We start from the raw sequence: 19,249 nt of genomic DNA, 5'->3' as shown, positions 1-19,249 counted from the left end.
ACATTTATTTAAAGAAATTTTGTCAACTTTTGTGACATGGGCCCTAACCAAATGACTTATTAAAATGTTTTATTAATTAATATTTTTTATTATTATAGACATTATAATATTTTTAAGATAATCATAATAAACATTAATATATTTTTATTAACTTTTAAGATAATTATTTTGATTTAAAAATATTATAATTTATACTTAAAATTAATTTAGATAATAAATTATATTTATTAATTAAATTAAAGATTAAATTTAATAACAAAATTATTATAAAATTTAAGATAATACTTTAATTCAATAATTTTTTCGTTAGCGTCAACTTTTAGTTCGTCAAACAGCTCACAGCATATTATACAGCTTTAAGTTCAGTTTTTTTTGCACAACTTTTCCGCTAGCATTGAAAATTAATCCAACCGCTCTACCAAACGGCCCCCTAATGTAGTTGATATTTTAGAGCGTTTTAGGTAGGGGTGGCAAAAAAAATCGATTCTGAGTCGATTCTGAATTGGACAATATCAAGTGTTTACGAAATATTGACATATTCGAACTCTAATCCAGATTGGATTTCGAACATACTTAATTGATCAAACCCGGATAATAATCTAATCCGGATTAAGGAACCGAACACTATTTCTATATTTGGACCCGAACCCAGTTTTAAACCGGACAAAAAATTTACATTTGAACCAAGATTTCGGACCTATAACTTTTGTCCAAACTTTATTTAATCCGGATCGAACAAATTCGGTCATCTGGATCCAACAAAGTCTTGTCACCCCTCTTTTTAGGATGCATTTTTTCTTTTAAAAAAAAACATAGGGAGGTGAGTAGTGAGGTTGAACAACTAAACCGTTATACATTCATAACTAACCCACATTGTAATCATCCTCAAAAAAACGTTGATATTTCCTCAAATTTGGGGGGTTTGGTGTCCCACCTTTGAATGAATTTCAGTTACAAACTAACCAGCACTGAAACTCCTATACATGTGTTAGGTCTACTGATGAAGTCAATTGATCGAGACCCAATAAGCACTGTTGATTCCACAGTCAGTACTTCATTTGAAAGAATTCAGTTAAACTCACTTTTCTAACTGAACTTCACATTTGATTTGGGTGAAGTTGGTGGGCCTGTTAGGCTTTGGGATTTACACTATTTTCTTTCAAGTCATAGAAAGTATAAGATTAGTTCACCCACTTTAGATGGTGACATCAAATTATAACTAATTCAATATTGAATTTTTATTTATGCCATTCTCTCTCCTTTTTTTTAAAAAAATAGCTGAGAAGGATACGATACAAATTTGTTACTCAGACCATCATTTCCACGTGCACATAGATTTCACACCTGACAACAGGGTAAATTGGGTCAATACGGTTTGACCCCATGTAGATTCACCATTAAACTATCAGTTATCTTTTCATTCTGAATAACCATTCCTATCAAGAGCCTATACATCCCCCATAAAGGCCTATTAGAGGGGAGAGAGGAAGCTCCATTTATGTTGGATTGGTTTACCCACACTAGTCGAAGTGGTATAACAATCACTATAACCATAAGGTTCTAACACCCCCACTTACGTGTGAGCTACCCCACCGTAAGGCATCAGAACGACCAACACATGAAATGAGGCTCAATCATTGCTAGGGAGCCCGCTTCGATACCATGTCAAGAGTTCACACATCCCCATAAAAGACCTATTAGAGAAAAGAGAGGGAGCTCCATTTATTGTTGGATTGATTTACCCACACTAGTCGATGCGGGATAACTATAAGGTTCTAACAATTCCAATTTTAGATTCAACTTGATTTTGACTTGCACATCATGATCATGTATATATCGTACGTAGTATCCTCATACATTGCTTGATAATGATTGATTCCTAACCAAATATATGAAGCATTCACTCCTGGTTCATGCATGCGACAATTAATATTGTCAACTTTCGATCAGTTGGTGTAATTAGTTCTTTATTTAAGGTAACATGTGACATTTTCCTCTCTCTAACTTATCAATCCAAGACAGGCCATGTTATATTTGTTTAGTTTGTGATGATGAAAGAAAAAAGACAAAATATTCATATTGTCTGCTCTTGGCCTGATCTTCTATTTCCATGCGCACATGATTAAAATTAGTAATATGATTATATTATTAATCAAAAAAGTTAAAATCCTAATTGAAATAAGAAAGCATTAATGGTTATTACATAGAAAGAATGCATCGTAATAACAAATTGTAGAAGTAATTGCATGCAAAATAATGTTTATATTGTCCGCATACAAAATATTAGGGAAGAGGAAGGGAAACCCAACAAAAACCTTAAAAAGGTCATAGGGATTAAACGATTCATTTTAACAAAAATTCACTTGGGTAATAGTGTAGTGCTGAATTTCTCTATGGCTAAACTATATAGAGTCGGGAAGGTTATGGATTTGATTATCACCAAGAGCAATACTCATGTTGCCATGCGTTGGGCTTCGGCCAAATTTACCTTATTTTCAGGTGAGGAATTTCTGTGTGCGCGGGTCTGACAACCCGAGTTTAGAGCAATATCGAATGTCTAAAAAGGTCATAAGGATTAAACGATTAATTTTAACAGAAACTCACTTTTGTGGGTGATGGTGAATTTTTCTGGGGTCAAATCGTATGCACTTGGGAGGTCCGAAGTTCAATTCTCACTAAGAGCAATACTCTTGTTGTCACGCGTTGGGTTTTAGCCGAAATTACTATATCATCACGTGGAAAACTTTTCTGCATGTGGGTCTATTTGTCCAATTTTAGGCCAATATCAAATATTTAAAAGGAAAACTTGTATGATGTCATGCTCATTTACCAACAAATTTAATTTTAACATAAACCTTTAGAAAAATAGTTTTGAAATAGAAGTGGACAAAACAAAAGGGCTCCTAGGCGGGTTTGTCCGTACGGATAAGGGAGCCAAATATTACTACAAACATTTTAAAACATAAAAGGACCTTAAAAGTTTCCATGAAATACCACATATACCCTCCACATGCTTCAGATATAACGACAGTTGGTCGGGTCCGTCAATGCCTTTCCCTTCACTTTTGGAAGCGTTGGTCACGGCGGAAACCGCGGGTGTATAAACCAACGGCCACGATTCCATCGTTATTTCCGTTTCAGATTATTCCATATAAACATTTTGTTTTAAGGCTGAACACTTTATAAATATAGCAGAGAGACAGAGAGGGAGGGAGGGAGATTCGAATGACCCACAAGCTGGGTTTCGGCTCTTCTTTCTCTCTTCCTTCCAAGAATAACCAAAAAGCGCAACCTTTCTTCTATCCATGTTTTCTCTCTCCCCAATGGCTATGGAATAACCACAACATGTAGACCAAGTTTTTATCTTTTGCTTCTTTTGTGTTTTGTTGGGGATTCTCTAGCTTTTTATCCAAGGCTTTTGATTTCTGGGTTTTTGAGATAAATGAAAATCCAGAAAGAAGAATTGGATAAAATGGCTGTGAAAGTGGAAGGTAAAAAGTTTTTGCATTTCTGTTTTTGTTGTTTGGTTTCGTTTTTGTTTGTAATGTGTTTGTTTTAATTACAGAAGAAGGGGAAGCTCAAGAAATCCCACAAATGGAAAAGGAAATGGAAGTTACTCTTGATGATGCCTCCCCGAGAGGTGTATTGGAGATACCGGTTCTCGGTTCTGACTCCGATCACAGCAGCAGAAGCAGCGGCAGCTGCAGTTCATTTTCGACGGATAAATTGATTCCTCAGACGACTGTGACGGCTCGTGAAGGGCATGGGTTACAATGGAGGAATATGATTGACACCCTGAAGAAGAAATCTATGAGGAGGTTTTCGGTGATTCCTCTTCTGACGAACTACGAGATTATCAGGAAGACTTCGAAGAGGAAATTGGGTCGAGTACAGAGCCATGACGAGGAGACGGGGATTGATTTTGAAGGCATACCTTTGACCAAGCCTTCATGGAGGAATTTTAGTTGTGCAGAGCTTGTGGCCGCCACAGATAATTTCAGTGCTGGTGAGATTTTTCTTCTGATAGTGTCGTTTAATTCATTAAAAGCACCAAATTTTCAAAACATTATGTTTATTTACAATAGAATAATTAGTATTTTGAGGACAATATTGGCTTTGAAGAACTCAATTTTTAGGCATATATATATATATACCATTTGAAGCTTTATATTGGATAATTCCGTTCATGGGTCCTGATTTTCTTTTGTTGAATAAATAGTGGATGGTTAATTTGCCTTTTAAATAGAAGGTCGTCTGTTTTTTTCTTCTTACCAGGATCAATTTAGTGCTGTTGGGTTTCTATAAAATGATAACAAATTAATTGCAAGTTTGAATGATTGGTTGAGATATACCTTTATTAGGGATCCACTTGTGCTTCTAATAGAGAGCATCAATAAAAGCAGTCAAAGCTTTCTATGATTTAAACAAAATTATGACTCTGGGAGGACTCTCTTTTGTTTTTTGACTGGAATCAAGCAGAACACCTTTAGTTTGAGTCAATGTTGATGACAAATCATCATGCCCACATCTGTTTTAATGAAGCTTTACAAGTTTTATTAGTTTTGTGTTAGTTGGCTGAATAACCATGAATTGCTAATAAGAATGTCTTAATCATAAACAACAAGAAATTTGAAATCTCGTGCCTCGAAAGGTTGGATAATTATGATTGCACTTCAACTTGCTCCTTGTTTATTTCATAATCTGAATTTGTTCAGGTTTCTGGATCAATTTGCAATATTGTAGGACAATAACTACATTTTGAAGGCAACAGAAACTTTGTGAACTTGTTCAATTACGTTTCTGCAGTTGATCACGTTTTAGAGGCTGCTAATTATGTAGTTCATAAGGATTGACACAATTCAAAAGACTCCTGCTATGCAAAATGTAGTGTGGATAGATGTACATAGAATTACCTCACTTTGCAAAGACTAGTTATCTAAACTACTTGAGGCCAAATTTTCTTATGGTCAATATTTCTGGAAACAGGAGTCGCTTAGTAGTCCAATCCAGAGTCCTTGACCTCCATAAGCTGTGAAATGCAGGAGTTGATAGATCTCATACTTCTAATTCAACTATTTATATTTTTTTGATGAACTTCTTGTATGCTTTAGTCCTTTTTTGTTCTATAATTACTGAGTTGTGGTTCTAATTGAAACTTGTGCAGATAATTTGGTTGGCGAAGGGGGCCATGCAAAAGTATACAAAGGTTGTTTATCTGATGGTCAGCTTGTGGCAGTAAAGAAACTAATTGAGAATGAGAAGGAAGAAGTGAATGGAATCAGTGATTTCTTGTCAGAACTTGGAATCATTGCACACATAGACCACCCAAATGTAGCAAAATTCCTTGGCTTCAGCATTGATGATGGTCTTCATCTTGTCCTCGAATTTTACCCTCATGGGAGTCTTGCTTCTGTGCTTCACGGTTCTTTCTCCAATCCTAGTCTTAAATCATTTTCCTTCTCCCTGGGAAATAAATGATAGCTAAGTATACAATTTTCACTTAATTGATTAGAAATTCAGCATTGCAGGAGGAGCAGAATGTTTAGAATGGAAAATTAGATTTAAGGTGGCCATAGGAGTAGCAGAAGGACTGCAGTATCTCCATCATGATTGCCCACGGCGCATCATTCACAGAGACATCAAAGCATCTAACATATTACTCACTCAAGATTATGAGGCTGAGGTCCTATTTTTTTTATCAAATATCCAAACTTTTGTCGACTCCCTATACAGATTGGTGTATAAACTATAATGAGAGCCTAAGCTTTCAATTTTGTGCTATCATCGCAGGTTTCTGATTTTGGACTGGCAAAATGGCTTCCAGAAAATTGGGTTCATCATGTAGTATTTCCAATTGAGGGCACATTCGGGTTTGTCATGCTGCCTCATTGAGTAGTTCTCAGCATTTTTCGAACTAAGTTACCTATGTTTGAGCTATTGATTTTTCAGATATTTGGCCCCCGAATATTTTATGCATGGGATTGTTGACGAGAAGACTGATATTTTTGCCTTTGGGGTTCTATTACTCGAGCTCATAACAGGTCGTCGTGCAGTTGATTCTAGTAGGCAAAGCCTTGTGATATGGGTACGATTGCTTCAATTAAAAATCTTAGTACATGCTCCCGAATATATCTCAACTCTTATGTAACAAGCATTATCAACAAAATCTTTATGGTCTTTTAGCTCTAATCAAATCTCTCGTTTCATTAGACTAATGATAAGTGTCAGCCTGTAATATGTTTTTCTTGCATAGGCAAAACCACTGCTGGAGGAAAATAGTGTGAAGGAATTAGTCGATCCTCGACTGGGAGATTCATATGATCCTACAGAAATGAAGCGTGCTATGTTGACGGCTTCAGAGTGTATACACCATCTACCCTCCATGCGTCCACCCATGAACCGGGTATAAATATGTCTTCTCTCTTTTCCCTTTATATAAGTAATGATACTGAAAGTTAAACATGAATTTTCGGAGTATATAGGTCTTGCAGCTATTGAAGGGTGAAGATGCGCCAACAGAGTTCAAGCAGAAGAGAAATGCAGGAAGAGAAATTCTCCTAGATGCCTGTGACATGCAGGACTACACTTGCACTACCTACCTTAACGACCTCAATCGTCACATGCAACTCGCAATGGAGTAAACATCGGTTGTATATACCATCTCAGTATCATTGCTCCTGCTGATGCTGCTGCTGATGCTGATGCTGCTGCGGTTCTCAAGAGGTGCTAGTAGTGCTCTGATAAAACAGGGTATTGACACAGTTTGTATATTGAGTACACAATGTTTTATTGTACCAAAAAAGTCACTTGAACTACAAATCCTTTTCTTCACTTTCAGTGGTTTTTAGCTACTGCTTGTATGCTCTGCTCTTTATTTGATTGTAAGAGCAACATTGGTGTACTTTAAATGAAATTGTTGCAGAATGAACTAGGTCAGTCAAACATTGTCTACTCAATTCTTTACTTCCTTGAATGCCAACAAAGGAGTTACAAGACACATGGCATTGTAAGCTTGGGCCTACGGGGGATGCTGGGCTAGACCTTTTGAGGCCGAGGGCTTGGTGAAGTTCAGCTGAAGTCGTGGACCTAGGCCTTGGGCTGTACCGTTGGCAGTTGCTCACGCTTGGGCGACATGTTTGTTGGGCCAATGTTATGAGTGGAAGGGAATGAGGAGAGGGGGCTAAATGGGCCTCCGAGGAGACCCTTACAATTGATCCTGGCCCCTCATGGATTGGAAGCCCAGCCCGTTCAATTTATTATCCAGATCAACAATGTAAGAGAGGAATAAAGAAGAATACGAAGAGAAGCCAAAAAAAAAAAACAAAAACAAAATGTAAGATAGATAATGAAGATTTGAATCTACTGTAACAAGCTAGCTAGGCAGGAGCTTCACCTTACAAAACAAAAAACACCTCCTGCCCTCCGGTCCAACTGCCAAGGTTCAGCGGGTTTGATTAGGGTGAGAACGGGGATAAGATATGGGTCATAAAAACAGAACAGTTTGCTACGTAGTTAGCTGAATACTGCAACTACTATTTAGTGTTTGTCAAAAACTACCGATTCTCTGCCACCATTTCAATAAGACTGGTTAGGCCAAATGAAAACCTCGCCCGACTGAGGAAAAACCGCCAATGGACCGGCAGCTGTGGATGAGGTGGAGACAGCCAAGTCCAAGTCCGCATTACCAAAGTTGCTAGTAGTCTGAAGGTGATGCAAAAGGTTGTGGTGATAAAGAGTGGTGGCAGCAGTATGATCATAAGGAATGCCACAAGGGATAGCTGAAACTGGTAGAGTCGTTGTGCCAAAATTGATGTTGCTGTAGCTGCACTGGGGTTGGTGCTGGTCATGGCTGGGTGATTGCTTCTGCTCCGCGTCAAGTGAGATCTTCAGGCGCTTAGCCGCCCCCCCAACAGGAAGCGCACTCTTCATAATAGCTTCGACATCATATCGACTCATCACGAAATTTGTCACAGCATTCAGACCTCTAAATTTTATGGCTGCTATATCATACGCCTCTGCAGCTTCCTCTTCAGTGGCTGTCACAACAAACCATTCAGGTAATTACAAGAAGAAAATAATATCCAAAGCTTCAGTATTGTCGCAGTCCTGAAAAGCATACGAGTTGACTACTTCTACTGTATAAATAAAATGAAAATCAATTTTATAGAGCAGGATTATATATTTTACCAAATGTCCCAAGGTATAGATCTTTGTTTCCAGCAACACGACCGATCCGTGCTTGCCAACGACCTTGTTGATGATGCCTAAACGATTGAGTTAATGTCATTAATTCATACTTAACTACACTTGGACTCTAATTGAACAAAAAAGAAATCACTTGAAGAAAACTGTTCAAACCTTGTCACCCCCCGGTAAATAGAAGCTCCCCTCGAAAATCCACTACTCTTCCTACACAATTACGATCGAATGAATATTAAGTGATCAATGAACTGAAAAAACAGGACTCAAAGGAAACTCGAGAGCGATTAAGATATTTGGAGAGACATACCGTCTCAGCGAAGCAATAAATTCTTGCTTTGTCGCATGTTTCATCTCCTCCAATTCTTTGGTGTAAATTGAAACCTAGGACATATATAATAAACTCAGTTCACGCTCTCGGCTACGTAGCAACTCATGCAGAATCAATGAAATTAACAAATTGATTATATTATAATATACATGATTATATTTATATGTTAGCATATCTTACAGAGAAGTTGGTGCTTGCAGTGGGACCCCAGTATTTTAGAGCTGCCAAATCATAAGCCCTAGCTGCCTTATCTTCCTTGTCATATCCACCTGTAAATTTAAATATATTACTTTTTCACTGGAATTTTGAAATTATAAATTTCCAGCAATACAGGGACAAAAGAGAGAATTCTTACCCAAGTACACTGTTAGATAAAGGTGACAGCCAGATCCCCACGGGCACACATTACATGCAAAGGAAATCAAAGTTAAGATCAATTAAAGATGATTGATTAATTAAGATTAAAGGGACTAGTCAAACATTTGAACTGGCTATTATTATTATCTCTAAGTAAAAACAAAGCAATACCCACTTGACAAGCATGTGACCTAGAATAAAAGTACATTTTAAAGGAAAAGGAAACGCTCTAGTTTTGTATTATTCAATATTGACATGCCCAGAATCTTTGACCTAGCTATGTCAAATCCTCCCAATGTGAATATCTCATTAGAAATCAAGTATGTACATATTTAAACATGCATCTATCTCCCCATGCTTGACAAAGAAAATATAAGAATGCAATGCACTGATAGTTAGCCCACAATTTGCAGAGTTGAAAAGAAGTATTGGCAGCAGCAGCTTTGCAGCAATAATGGTGGGCACTTATGGTTTGTGTGAGTATTAAAGAAAAAAAGAAATGAATGGGGCTTCCTTGGTTGGTGCTGTGGTCAAACGTAGACTCGCTGCAGGTGACTGAAAGGCAAAAGCAAAAGTAAAAGCCAATGCAGAAGCTATCAGACTTGGTTCATTCATTGATCTCTGTAACTTTACGCTCTAGTGAGAGAGTGCAAACAAACAGAGAAGCCAAATTGGACAGAATGGCGGCACCGTTTATCAAATCAATCACAGAAATTGAAAGAAATGAAAGAAAAGTACCTACAAAGACACCATCAATCAATCTATCAATCGACTGGTATCACACAGAAAATACTCAGAGCCCATCGTATTAATGGCCCTCAGAACTTAAATGCATGCAAAAACTTTGATGGCATTTTCACAAACACTTCATAGACATGCAACAATGAAGTTTCCTGTGCACGCAATTGTACAGAGAGAGAGAGACCTTGACGCCCTTTTCTAGCCTGACCCTCCCTCCTACAGCTATTATCCCATAGATGCGCTTCATATCTACCAGTCCACCTGTGCCTGCATCACATCCACAGTAATAAGACTCAGTGAGTCAGTTGTCTACATATGATTAAGAAGAAAATAGATGATAACTCAAGAATTAATACAATTTGTTCGTACGGGAAAAAAAGTAACAGAAAATTAATATGACCAAGAAATGAAGAAGAAACTAGTACCGGGTGACTCCTCTGTAAATCGAAGTTCGCTGACCGAAGGTGTCAGCGATCTTCTTGGTGGAATCAGAATCAACAGAGACGAGAGCCTTCTCGTCGTTGTTAACAGCAAGTGACAAAGCACCAGATGCACAATTAGAGAACCCCAACTCGTTCCGAGTTGAGTCAATCGAGTGACCGGTAAACTCTGTGCAAGCGAACTGAGTTCGAGGGATGGAAGAGTCATCGACTTCCGAGCCCGAGTTAGTAGAAAGCGCTTGAAATCCAGTTATTGCTTTCAGATCTTGCTGGTCGTTGAAGTAGGCCGACCCTTGCTCGTAAATGTGAGTCAAGGACGAGTCCTGGGTAGATGACGAGTCGCCAAAAAAATCCTCCAGTTTAGGTACCGCTTGGTTATGTTGAGCCATACTTGCTGCTAGTGTCTCTTCTTCTCCGCTATAGTATGCTTGCAATTTGGGGTTTTGCCACCCTACAACGAATTAGAATGAAAAAGAAACGCTGATCAATAAAATCAGATACCAAAAACTAGTATGTATATATGGTTTATGAGAAAATGCCTAAACCGGAAAGAAAATCAGGAGTTTCTGCCACTTATTTTTGGAGATAGATTTCACATTTTTCTAAAGACCATGCAAATAATCAACACTCAAATGGGTCTTCTATTGTACAAGAAGAAATCAAAATAGAGAAGAAAAAAATAGATTTTTCTAATTTCCATTCCACCTCTTTATTCCCGGAAACAAGAAAACAAGGAAATGATGTTTGGGTTTAAGTCGGTTGTTAGGCAGACCCATAAGCAGGTGCTGTTCAGTGAGGTTGATATATTGCTAACAAAATCACGAGTTCCAGGAAATGGAATCTTCTCTCACTTTTTGGGTTATTGGATTCACTGTACATTCTGATTAAGCAAACAGAACCTGAGCTACTCATCTACAGTTCCAGAAAAATAAAAGAGGAGGTTAGGTTTACCATTTGCATAGAAGTTATCGATCATCAAGTAGTGAGGAGAGACAGTGGAGGAGGAGGAGTTCTCGTAAGACACAAACTGGGTTTCAGGTGATGACCTCAACATTTCCATTGGAGAAAGTGAAAACGAGAGCCAGTTGGTATTAGTTGCCCGAGCCATCAAAACTTCCCTTTTCTTTCTTCCTTCCTTCTTAAGAATAACAGTACTCCTAATCTGAACACAGAAAAACCAAAATCTCAAATCAACACAAAAACAATAAAATATATTTCAAATTTTCTTTCTCAGGAAACAAACAAAAAAAGAAAACAAACCAACCCAGAAACCCAACTCACATTTCTTTTACCCTTTAACCGTTACTCAAAACTGCCCCATTAATTTCAGATTAAGCACAATACGATTCGATAATCACGAAGGTCACACACACTAGCAAACACTTGCTGCAAGAGCTTGAAAATCAAAACAATGCGAATATATGCGAACCAGATTCAAAGACTGCAGATTCAGCATAAACAGAGAATGTAGACACGCTAGTAGCTTTGCTTAGAAAGAAAGAGAGTCAGAGTGAGAGAACGTGAAGGAGGAGGAGGTGTAGGGTTATATATAATGGGAGAGAGCTTCAGCAGTTTATGCTGCCAACCGGCGTAAAACCAGAGGGACACCGAGAGGTTAAATTATTATTTTTAACTTATTAATTTATTTGCCAGAAAAAAAAACTTATTAATTTATTTATTAATAAAAAATAGGCGAAGAGACTTCTAGCTCTGCGCGATAGAAAATTTGTCTGAAACAACGTCGCGAAAGATCCGGGCTGGCGCAACATTGAAGAATTTGTTTGTAGGGTGGTGGTATTTTTTGGGGTGATTTTACTTAAATGGCCTTGGGATCTACTGGTTTTTTTTTTTTTCAAAAATAATGTAGATCTCAATCCTTAGGACTTCAGTTATCTCAATTATTGAGTTGAACACACAAAACTAAATGAATTTGTGTGTTACATATGTTTCACATGACGTACATAAAATTATATACGTATAACTTAACAACTATGATAATAGGAATACTTATCCATATTAACTGTTCAGAAGTGATAGGGATCTCAATAAAAAAACATCTCAATTATCTTAGTAGTGGATGTGTCATTCTCTGATTCAATCATCATGTTCGGTGGACTGTTACACTTAGATCAATCAAGAAATAAGATTTACTGTTGGGATAATTAAGATGTCTAACATTTTTGTTAACTGTTTTCTTGTTTGGAGAGGGGGTAGGGGGGTTGTGGTTGTGTGGAGTCTACACCTGTCCGACATGCAGCTTTACCAGTTGTACTCTACTGCCAGCGGCTATTAGCGGGTCGGAGTCTCTGGATCCAGGCTTTGAATTGTGAAAGTTTGTAATTATAATTATTATGATTGGGACAACTGGATCTTAGTCGCAGCTGAGGTAGATTGACTTTGGATTCGGCTTTATAGTTCATTTGAGAGTATTAGATTTGCATATGCAAATATGCACGCGTGTGTTTTGAATAGTTTAGGGTTGCATTTATTAGTTCTTCTATCATGAATGTTGATGGATTTAATTAGAATTTCTTCTCTCTTCTCATGTGTTATTGGGACCAGTCAAACTCAATAAATTCGTATAAATTTTTGAATCTCTAATTCTGTGCTTTCAACAAGTGAGATGTGGGTTGAGTTATTAGTTATAGTTTTTTTTAATCAAACAAAAATATATCAGTTTATTCTTTAAACATTTAATGTGACCTTAAACTCAGATTGTTAGCCATGTTCATACAAAAATTTATAACCTAATGAGTAAGTTGGGTCAAAGCCCTACGCATGACTCACGCGCATATACATTTCTTAGTTGATGCGCCCAACGCATGATCCACGCGCCCATAAGTTTCTTACCTAATGAGTAAATTAGGCCAAAGCACATCACATGACCATAAAAATATTGCTCATAATAAGAATCAAACTTAAAACCTCCCGAATCTATTGGTTTGATCACAGAGAGATTCACCAATTAAGTTATCACCCAAATAATTAGGGATGAAAACAATGGTTATGGTCAGGTTTTTTCGATTTTTTGACATAAATTTAATCGACCAATCAATTGGTTATGTTTTTTTTTTTCAGTTATTGGTCTGTTTTTTCAACGGGTTCTTTAAAGAAATATGTACATTTAAAAAAAAAATCGATTGATCGGTTTGATTATCGATCTGCTCGATTATTCAGTTTAATTTTTAATAGTCCTACAAGTGGTTGTTATTAGTTATAGTTTTAAATGTAAATACTAAAAATTGTTTGTTGATATGATATAGGCATGTAGAGTGTAAATATATAAATGAGGAACCAAGAGATGTTAAAAACAGAATAATGAAAACTAATTAATCTAGTCGATTAACTTGAATTTTGTTATAGTCATAACTCATAAGTTATAACCACGTTGGATATGGTTTTATCTCATTGCTAATTTGAATCAAAACCATATGTTTATAACAAAACTCGACTCATGCACGTACCATGCAATGTGTTACAAATAATTACATGCAAATTTAATTTCCGATATTAGATTCCCAAATTCATGATTGTATGCTGTTGCCAACGTCTCGAACAAGTAAAAGCCGTTGTAATTAGTAATTACCATCATCAATCAGTCAAAGCAACAGTCAAACTTCCAGTAACCAAAAATAAAAAGTAGTAGTACTAGTAGTTAATTATTTTGCACCCCAAAGCATGCATATTTTTCTTTTTTACTCTAAATAAAAGAATATAAGTAATTGAAGTGCGAGAGCAGTTATCGAGAATAAGGGGAAACAGTAAGCCCGATCATGAGGACACCAGACAACCCCCCAATTTACGGTGTGTGTTGATTGATAGATGTGCGAAAGTAAGAAAGCTGTGCCTCTAATTCTGCAAATCCCTAACCACGTACCTATATATATATATATATATATATATGCATGTGTGTATGTATTTATGTATGTATGTATATGTGGTGGGTATAAAAGTGTATTTACCCCTAAAGATTGATCGCATCATCGCTACCAACACAAAACAAACGCATGAATGAGTTGACAGAAATTACGAGCCCATACATATATAGATACATAAAGTAAGTGCTAATTTCGATTTTGGACGAAATACATGGTGAAACCTGCATGCATGCAGATTAACACGTACGTGTGCTCATGCGTGTGTGTGTATCTGATTTTGTATAGGGGCGTGGCCTCTCCTCTCCCTTGGCGAAACAGTGAAAGGAGGAGAAATTATTCAGTGGTTCTCACCTGTATGTCATATTTTGATATGACATATTAGAACCAACATGATAGTATGAATTCACGAGCTATGAATAAAAATGTATAGGTATAGGTATAGGTATAGGTAGTTGAGAATGATATATATATATTTGCAATTCAAATTTCAAAAATTTGCCAATCACTCTTGAATTCGAACCATTCCATTAATTATAATGCACCACATCAACATATGAGAAGGAGTAACGAGACCATTGAATAGATTATCGTAAAATTAGAGGGAGACATTTGGTATTAGACAACTATACTTGCGTTATTAATAGATTCCTGTTCATTTGTGTTGATTTGTCTTAAAAAAAAAACATTTTTTTAATCTCAAATTAAAATAAATAAATTCCTGATTTTTTGGTGTAGTTGATATGATATACTTATCTTTGGAGGATCAAGTTGCATATTTTCGCTGACTTAGTTGAACGGCCTTTAACGGCATGTGACATCACACGTGCTACTGGTGAGCCCATACAAAATGTGCGCCATATATATAGACTTTTGTACACACATAATTAATTAATAACTGATTATTGCGTGCTATGTACTGTTCATAATACTCACTGCTCACACACACACGTCAATATATATCGTCGCTAAATTAGAAACTACCAGTTTCTTTTGACCACGTGGATTACACGTGGCAATCCCCAAGTTGCCATTAGATTATACATATATAGATATAGTAACATGGTTGCATGATTCAACTATTCCTGCAAATCCTATCATTATCCTCATGATCTTCCTTTCACACGCATGTGTGTATAATTGGAGATATATGAGACCTTTATCTATACCAAATAGAGATAAATAGGAATATATGAACCTTTAACATAAATTATAATGCCGATTATATAAAAATTACCATCCCTACTAGAATGTCGACACGTAACACAGGGGAATGAAACGTAGCATGAAGTAGCCGACCTGATGCAGAACTGAGGTGCCTCTTAGGCTCACCTCGAGCTGGCGACTAAGGCAGAGTCAAGGTGATGAGCCAGCAAGCGGCCTGAGTAGTGTGGACAAGCCAAGAAGACATATTGGTACAAAACTGAGCGTATTGTCTCGAAAATTATGGGTGACCGAACACCAAGGAAAATCAAAGTCCTGATGGAGACGGACTCCAATTACGAAAAAAACCATGATGAGATTCACTCTCCTCAAAATCGTTTATGAATCAAGAAGAAAGAAATATACTCTTATCAAAATTAATTAAGACTCTCCAACTCGACAGTACATATTAAAGGGGAACTCAAGATAAACAATTGGGACCATTTCTTGAATCATGCAGCATGTACTTTTGGCTAGACTTGAGACAACGCTCCGAACATTTTTAGCTAAAGCATCTCGAAATGACTAGAGCGTTGAAGAGATCCCCTTAGAACAAACTCGAGCCCTCTTGAGCTCACATTTTCGACTATGCAGTTCAATATCTCAACAAACTCAATAAAATATTTACTGATCTCAGTCCGACCACCTGATATGTCACTGAAAATCGAGTCAGTTTGTACATCATATATTTGTGGCCAATATTCTACAAATTTTACAATATGTTTAGATCTCTTTTCTTATAATACGTGGAATTTAGTAAAGTGAGAATCACGTGAAATCTACCATGTATGTTAGAACACAAGATGAGAGGAAATATTAATAACAATATTGAAATTCTTTATATAAAAAGAAGAAGTGAAGATACAAGGTAAGAGCACCTGTAAAATGTAAATAATACCATTTTCATGGCCCATGAAAGATCTTTTTTCACAAATTTTATGGATCATGGATACCATTTTGACTACAACAATATCATTTTATTGTCTCTCTTTTAATGGGTCAAGCTTGGGGGCATGAGACTTGGTTGGCCTTCACATTGACCCCAAACAAGACCTCACTTAAATCACATTTACAACTACATCAAAAATAAATACTAAACTTCCTAATACATCGAAAATCAAGTCAGCAAACCTATACCATTACATCAATATATGTAATATTTCATTTTCATTCCAAATTACCTCAGTAAAATACGTTTCCCAATATATTTTATCCTCTCAACAAAGACTCACCATTGCAATTACTCTAATCGCAAAGAGATTCAAAATAAAAAAATTGTAGACATAGCAAATTTGTAATAATGTACGTACGTGTACCAATGTAGAGCGTAGTTGGTTAAAAAAGTTAAAGTAAGAGAGTGAAGGGTGATGATGAAAACGAGCGTAGTTTCCCAAAAGATGGCTCCGTCTTATCTTTGGCTTCATTCATCTGATTCTTTACCCTTTTTTAAAAACTCTTTTTTTTTTTGTTTTTTTTTTTTCAGAATCAAAGGACTCGTGTAATGCAATCACTGCTTTTGACCATTGACTGAGAGAAGCACGTGCGCAGGCAGCATCTTATGAATTCAAATTCATGTCGATGATTTTCGGTGACGCACGTGCATTCTCCATCCCAACATGCATATTATCATCATCATCATGTCTTCACTGCCTAACTCCTCTTTACTTATATATTTTAATCTTACTTATTAATCTCTCAGTTTGACCATATTATCTATATTTTGTTACTGCAGGTCGGTTAAATATGTTATTGTTCTTACATTAGCTGTTAAATACAGACCCTTTAGGCGTACTCAAAGGTAGGTGACACCGTCCAACAACATATATTTCTAATAAAATCGCATAGAATAAGTCTACCGCCCACCACTTGGGTCGAACTACCAAGGCCTTTGGGTCCTTATTGGGCTACTAATACTCCCAACTCGGCCAATTTCTGTTTCCCTAACATCATTTTCACTAACATCTTGAGAGGGGAAATTCTGTGACTGTGGCAGAGCTGCTGGCTAAGCAAAGCTGGGGCAGGAATACTGATTTTGCATGTTGGTTTAATTAATGATGCATGTGTTAGATAGATAGATATGTTATTGTGATAGTTATGATCATATGGGTCATATCAACTACGAAGTGCACGTTCCATTGAGAATATTATTAGCTGAATATAGACAGTCCAATATAATAATGGGCCTTAGCTTAGCAGGCTTCATGGATATTTAACAATAACTTACGTGTTTTGTGTTGGGTTCAGGAGGTGATGAAGAACCCATATGTGGCAGCAGATGGGTTTTCATATGAGTTGGAAGAATCACACCCCTTAATTTACTAAACACACCCCGACTTAAGTTGACTTTGCATTGACTATCTGTTTTTGTAATACTCAGCTCATAACACCCATGGCCCATACCTATATGCTTCGAAAACAGAGTTCTTCTACGAGTTCTCTCTACCTGTGCTTTGATGCTGAGATGAGGCAAAGGATCATCGGTGCAAATGTGAACAAGTGCGAGCGGCGCATCGAGGACACCAAGTAACAACCTCAAATCGGACCGCTTGAAGGCTGAGCCAAGCCGCAGCCTCACACAAGTTCTCTACATGTGCTTTTAGGGCTCACTTGCTCGTTCTAGATCTTGCAAGCTTTTCGCCGTCTCGTTCTAGATCTGCCTAAACAGGGTGTATCAGATGTGGAATTGTAGAGTAATTTGGATTATGCTTGTGGACAAGGGATTGATTGTAGTCCAATCCAACCAGGTGGGGCTTGTTTTGAACCAAATACTATTTTCTCTGTAATCTTTCGTCGTCTCTTGGAGGGCCTACTTTTTGTTTATTAGGTGTTTGCACTAAGGCTACAATGGATGCAGTTCCCCAGGTGAGAGCACATGAGCTGGCAGGTTCTCTTCATCGGTGAGGGAATTAAGGTGGTGGAGTTCCTTTTGCTTCTAGCTTTGACAATAAATTCGCAGTTTGCCTAACTTCTTCAATAAGAGCCAATGGTGTTGTGTTTTTTGGTGATGGTCTTCCAAACATTGATGTCTCTAAGAATCTGATTTACACACCATTTATTCTCAACCCTGTTGGTGCAGCCTTTGCTTATTTTGAAGGCGAACGGTCCGCGGATTACGAGTCGAATCAATCAAGATTAATGGAAAAGTTTTGAGATTGCCCTCTACCCCTGTTTTTACTCTGTTTTTTTGCCTTGGGGTGTATTGTGAAAATGTTTCAGATTTAGGGTACTTTTGGTGTATTTATAAAAATGTTAAATTCTAAGGGGTTCGTTTAACAATGAGTGTCTTTAGTAAATTTAGGGGTGTGACTAAAGTTTACCGAGCAATAGAGGAGTGGATAAGGATGGGCCGGGATACATCACCCATGACAAACTTAAGGCTCAAGCTCAAGTTCCTGACCCCTAACCACATCCTGCGTTCACTCATCCAAGACTGGCAAACACAAGAAAATGTTGGCCGCAGGGGACCAATAATGTGACTGTGAAGTGAGCCCTGGGACTAGAACCAAGCCCATAAGTCTAAAAGAAACTTTAGATCAAATTATGGTAGGGATCTCACAATTGATATATCAATTATCATAGTTGTTGAGTTATAAACACGGAATTTTATGTCCATCACATGAGACATGTGGAGTCCATAAATTCACTTCCTATGTATCTAACTCAGGCGCTAGGATAACTAGGATATTTATCATTTTTGTTAGATGAAATACGGTAAAGAAGTGATTGAAGAATGTAGCTCTTGACTACTAATAGTATAGATGAAATACAGTACAGTAAAGAAGTGCTTGAATAATGTAGGTAGCTCTTGACTACTTAACAGTATCTTGAAAGAATGTAGTTCTTGACTATTAATAGTATATTGTTTCTCTTATAAAAAAAAAAGTATCTTGTTTCAATTACACACTTGTCCTTAACTCTGTGAGCAAGAATGCCATATAGACGTATCAGAAAACAAGAACAAACAAGCTTTAATTAGGATGGTGAATTTGATTGGGGGTAACTTTTTGTAAATGTGGGAACTCGTAAGTTCAACTCTCATGCAAAGTAGTTTCGACATTATTTTTCGCACGGGTTTTGATCCGGTCTTATCTGTCTCTAGTGTG

General features: G+C 37.0%; 2 protein-coding genes and 1 long non-coding RNA gene across 3 annotated transcripts; 2 read left to right on the top strand and 1 right to left on the bottom strand.

Moving 5' to 3' along the window:
• The first annotated feature begins 3,202 nt into the window (after positions 1-3,202).
• Positions 3,203-6,951, top strand: LOC120013358 (receptor-like cytosolic serine/threonine-protein kinase RBK1). The gene is made up of 8 exons (XM_038865139.1): positions 3,203-3,491; positions 3,566-4,006; positions 5,165-5,422; positions 5,529-5,683; positions 5,791-5,870; positions 5,950-6,085; positions 6,254-6,403; positions 6,483-6,951. The coding sequence occupies exons 1-8, from the start codon at positions 3,443-3,445 to the stop codon at positions 6,639-6,641; spliced, it is 1,428 nt and encodes a 475-aa protein (XP_038721067.1). The 5' UTR covers positions 3,203-3,442; the 3' UTR covers positions 6,642-6,951.
• Positions 6,952-7,313: 362 nt separating this feature from the next.
• Positions 7,314-11,658, bottom strand: LOC120013357 (AP2-like ethylene-responsive transcription factor AIL6). Its single transcript, XM_038865138.1, has 10 exons — positions 11,350-11,658; positions 11,020-11,230; positions 10,054-10,519; positions 9,813-9,895; positions 8,886-8,894; positions 8,711-8,799; positions 8,510-8,583; positions 8,359-8,409; positions 8,188-8,264; positions 7,314-8,036 (listed from the first exon to the last, which is right to left on the bottom strand). Exons 2-10 carry the CDS (start codon positions 11,174-11,176, stop codon positions 7,576-7,578), a joined length of 1,467 nt encoding a protein of 488 aa, XP_038721066.1. The 5' UTR covers positions 11,177-11,230; positions 11,350-11,658; the 3' UTR covers positions 7,314-7,575.
• Positions 11,659-17,520: 5,862 nt separating this feature from the next.
• LOC120013550 lies at positions 17,521-18,419 on the top strand. Its single transcript, XR_005471440.1, has 2 exons — positions 17,521-17,890; positions 18,001-18,419. It is a non-coding gene; the product is annotated as an uncharacterized LOC120013550 (long non-coding RNA).
• Positions 18,420-19,249: the final 830 nt, after the last annotated feature.

Source organism: Tripterygium wilfordii, chromosome 13, assembly GCF_013401445.1.
Source record: "Tripterygium wilfordii isolate XIE 37 chromosome 13, ASM1340144v1, whole genome shotgun sequence".
NCBI classification, from domain to species: Eukaryota; Viridiplantae; Streptophyta; class Magnoliopsida; order Celastrales; family Celastraceae; genus Tripterygium; species Tripterygium wilfordii.
The sequence above is the reverse complement of the archived record's forward strand: the minus strand, read 5'-3'. Positions and strand labels throughout refer to the sequence as shown.

Coding starts and splice junctions, on each gene's coding strand:
- LOC120013357 (XM_038865138.1), bottom strand. CDS start 11,176: ATGGCTCGGGCAACTAATACCAACTGGCTCTCGTTTTCACTTTCTCCA. Junction 9,896..10,053: donor ATTTACAGAGGAGTCACCCG/GTACTAGTTTCT, acceptor GATGTGATGCAG/GCACAGGTGGACTGGTAGAT. Junction 8,037..8,187: donor TCTATACCTTGGGACATTTG/GTAAAATATATA, acceptor TTGTTGTGACAG/CCACTGAAGAGGAAGCTGCA.
- LOC120013358 (XM_038865139.1), top strand. CDS start 3,443: ATGAAAATCCAGAAAGAAGAATTGGATAAAATGGCTGTGAAAGTGGAA. Junction 6,086..6,253: donor GGCAAAGCCTTGTGATATGG/GTACGATTGCTT, acceptor TTTCTTGCATAG/GCAAAACCACTGCTGGAGGA. Junction 6,404..6,482: donor TGCGTCCACCCATGAACCGG/GTATAAATATGT, acceptor CGGAGTATATAG/GTCTTGCAGCTATTGAAGGG.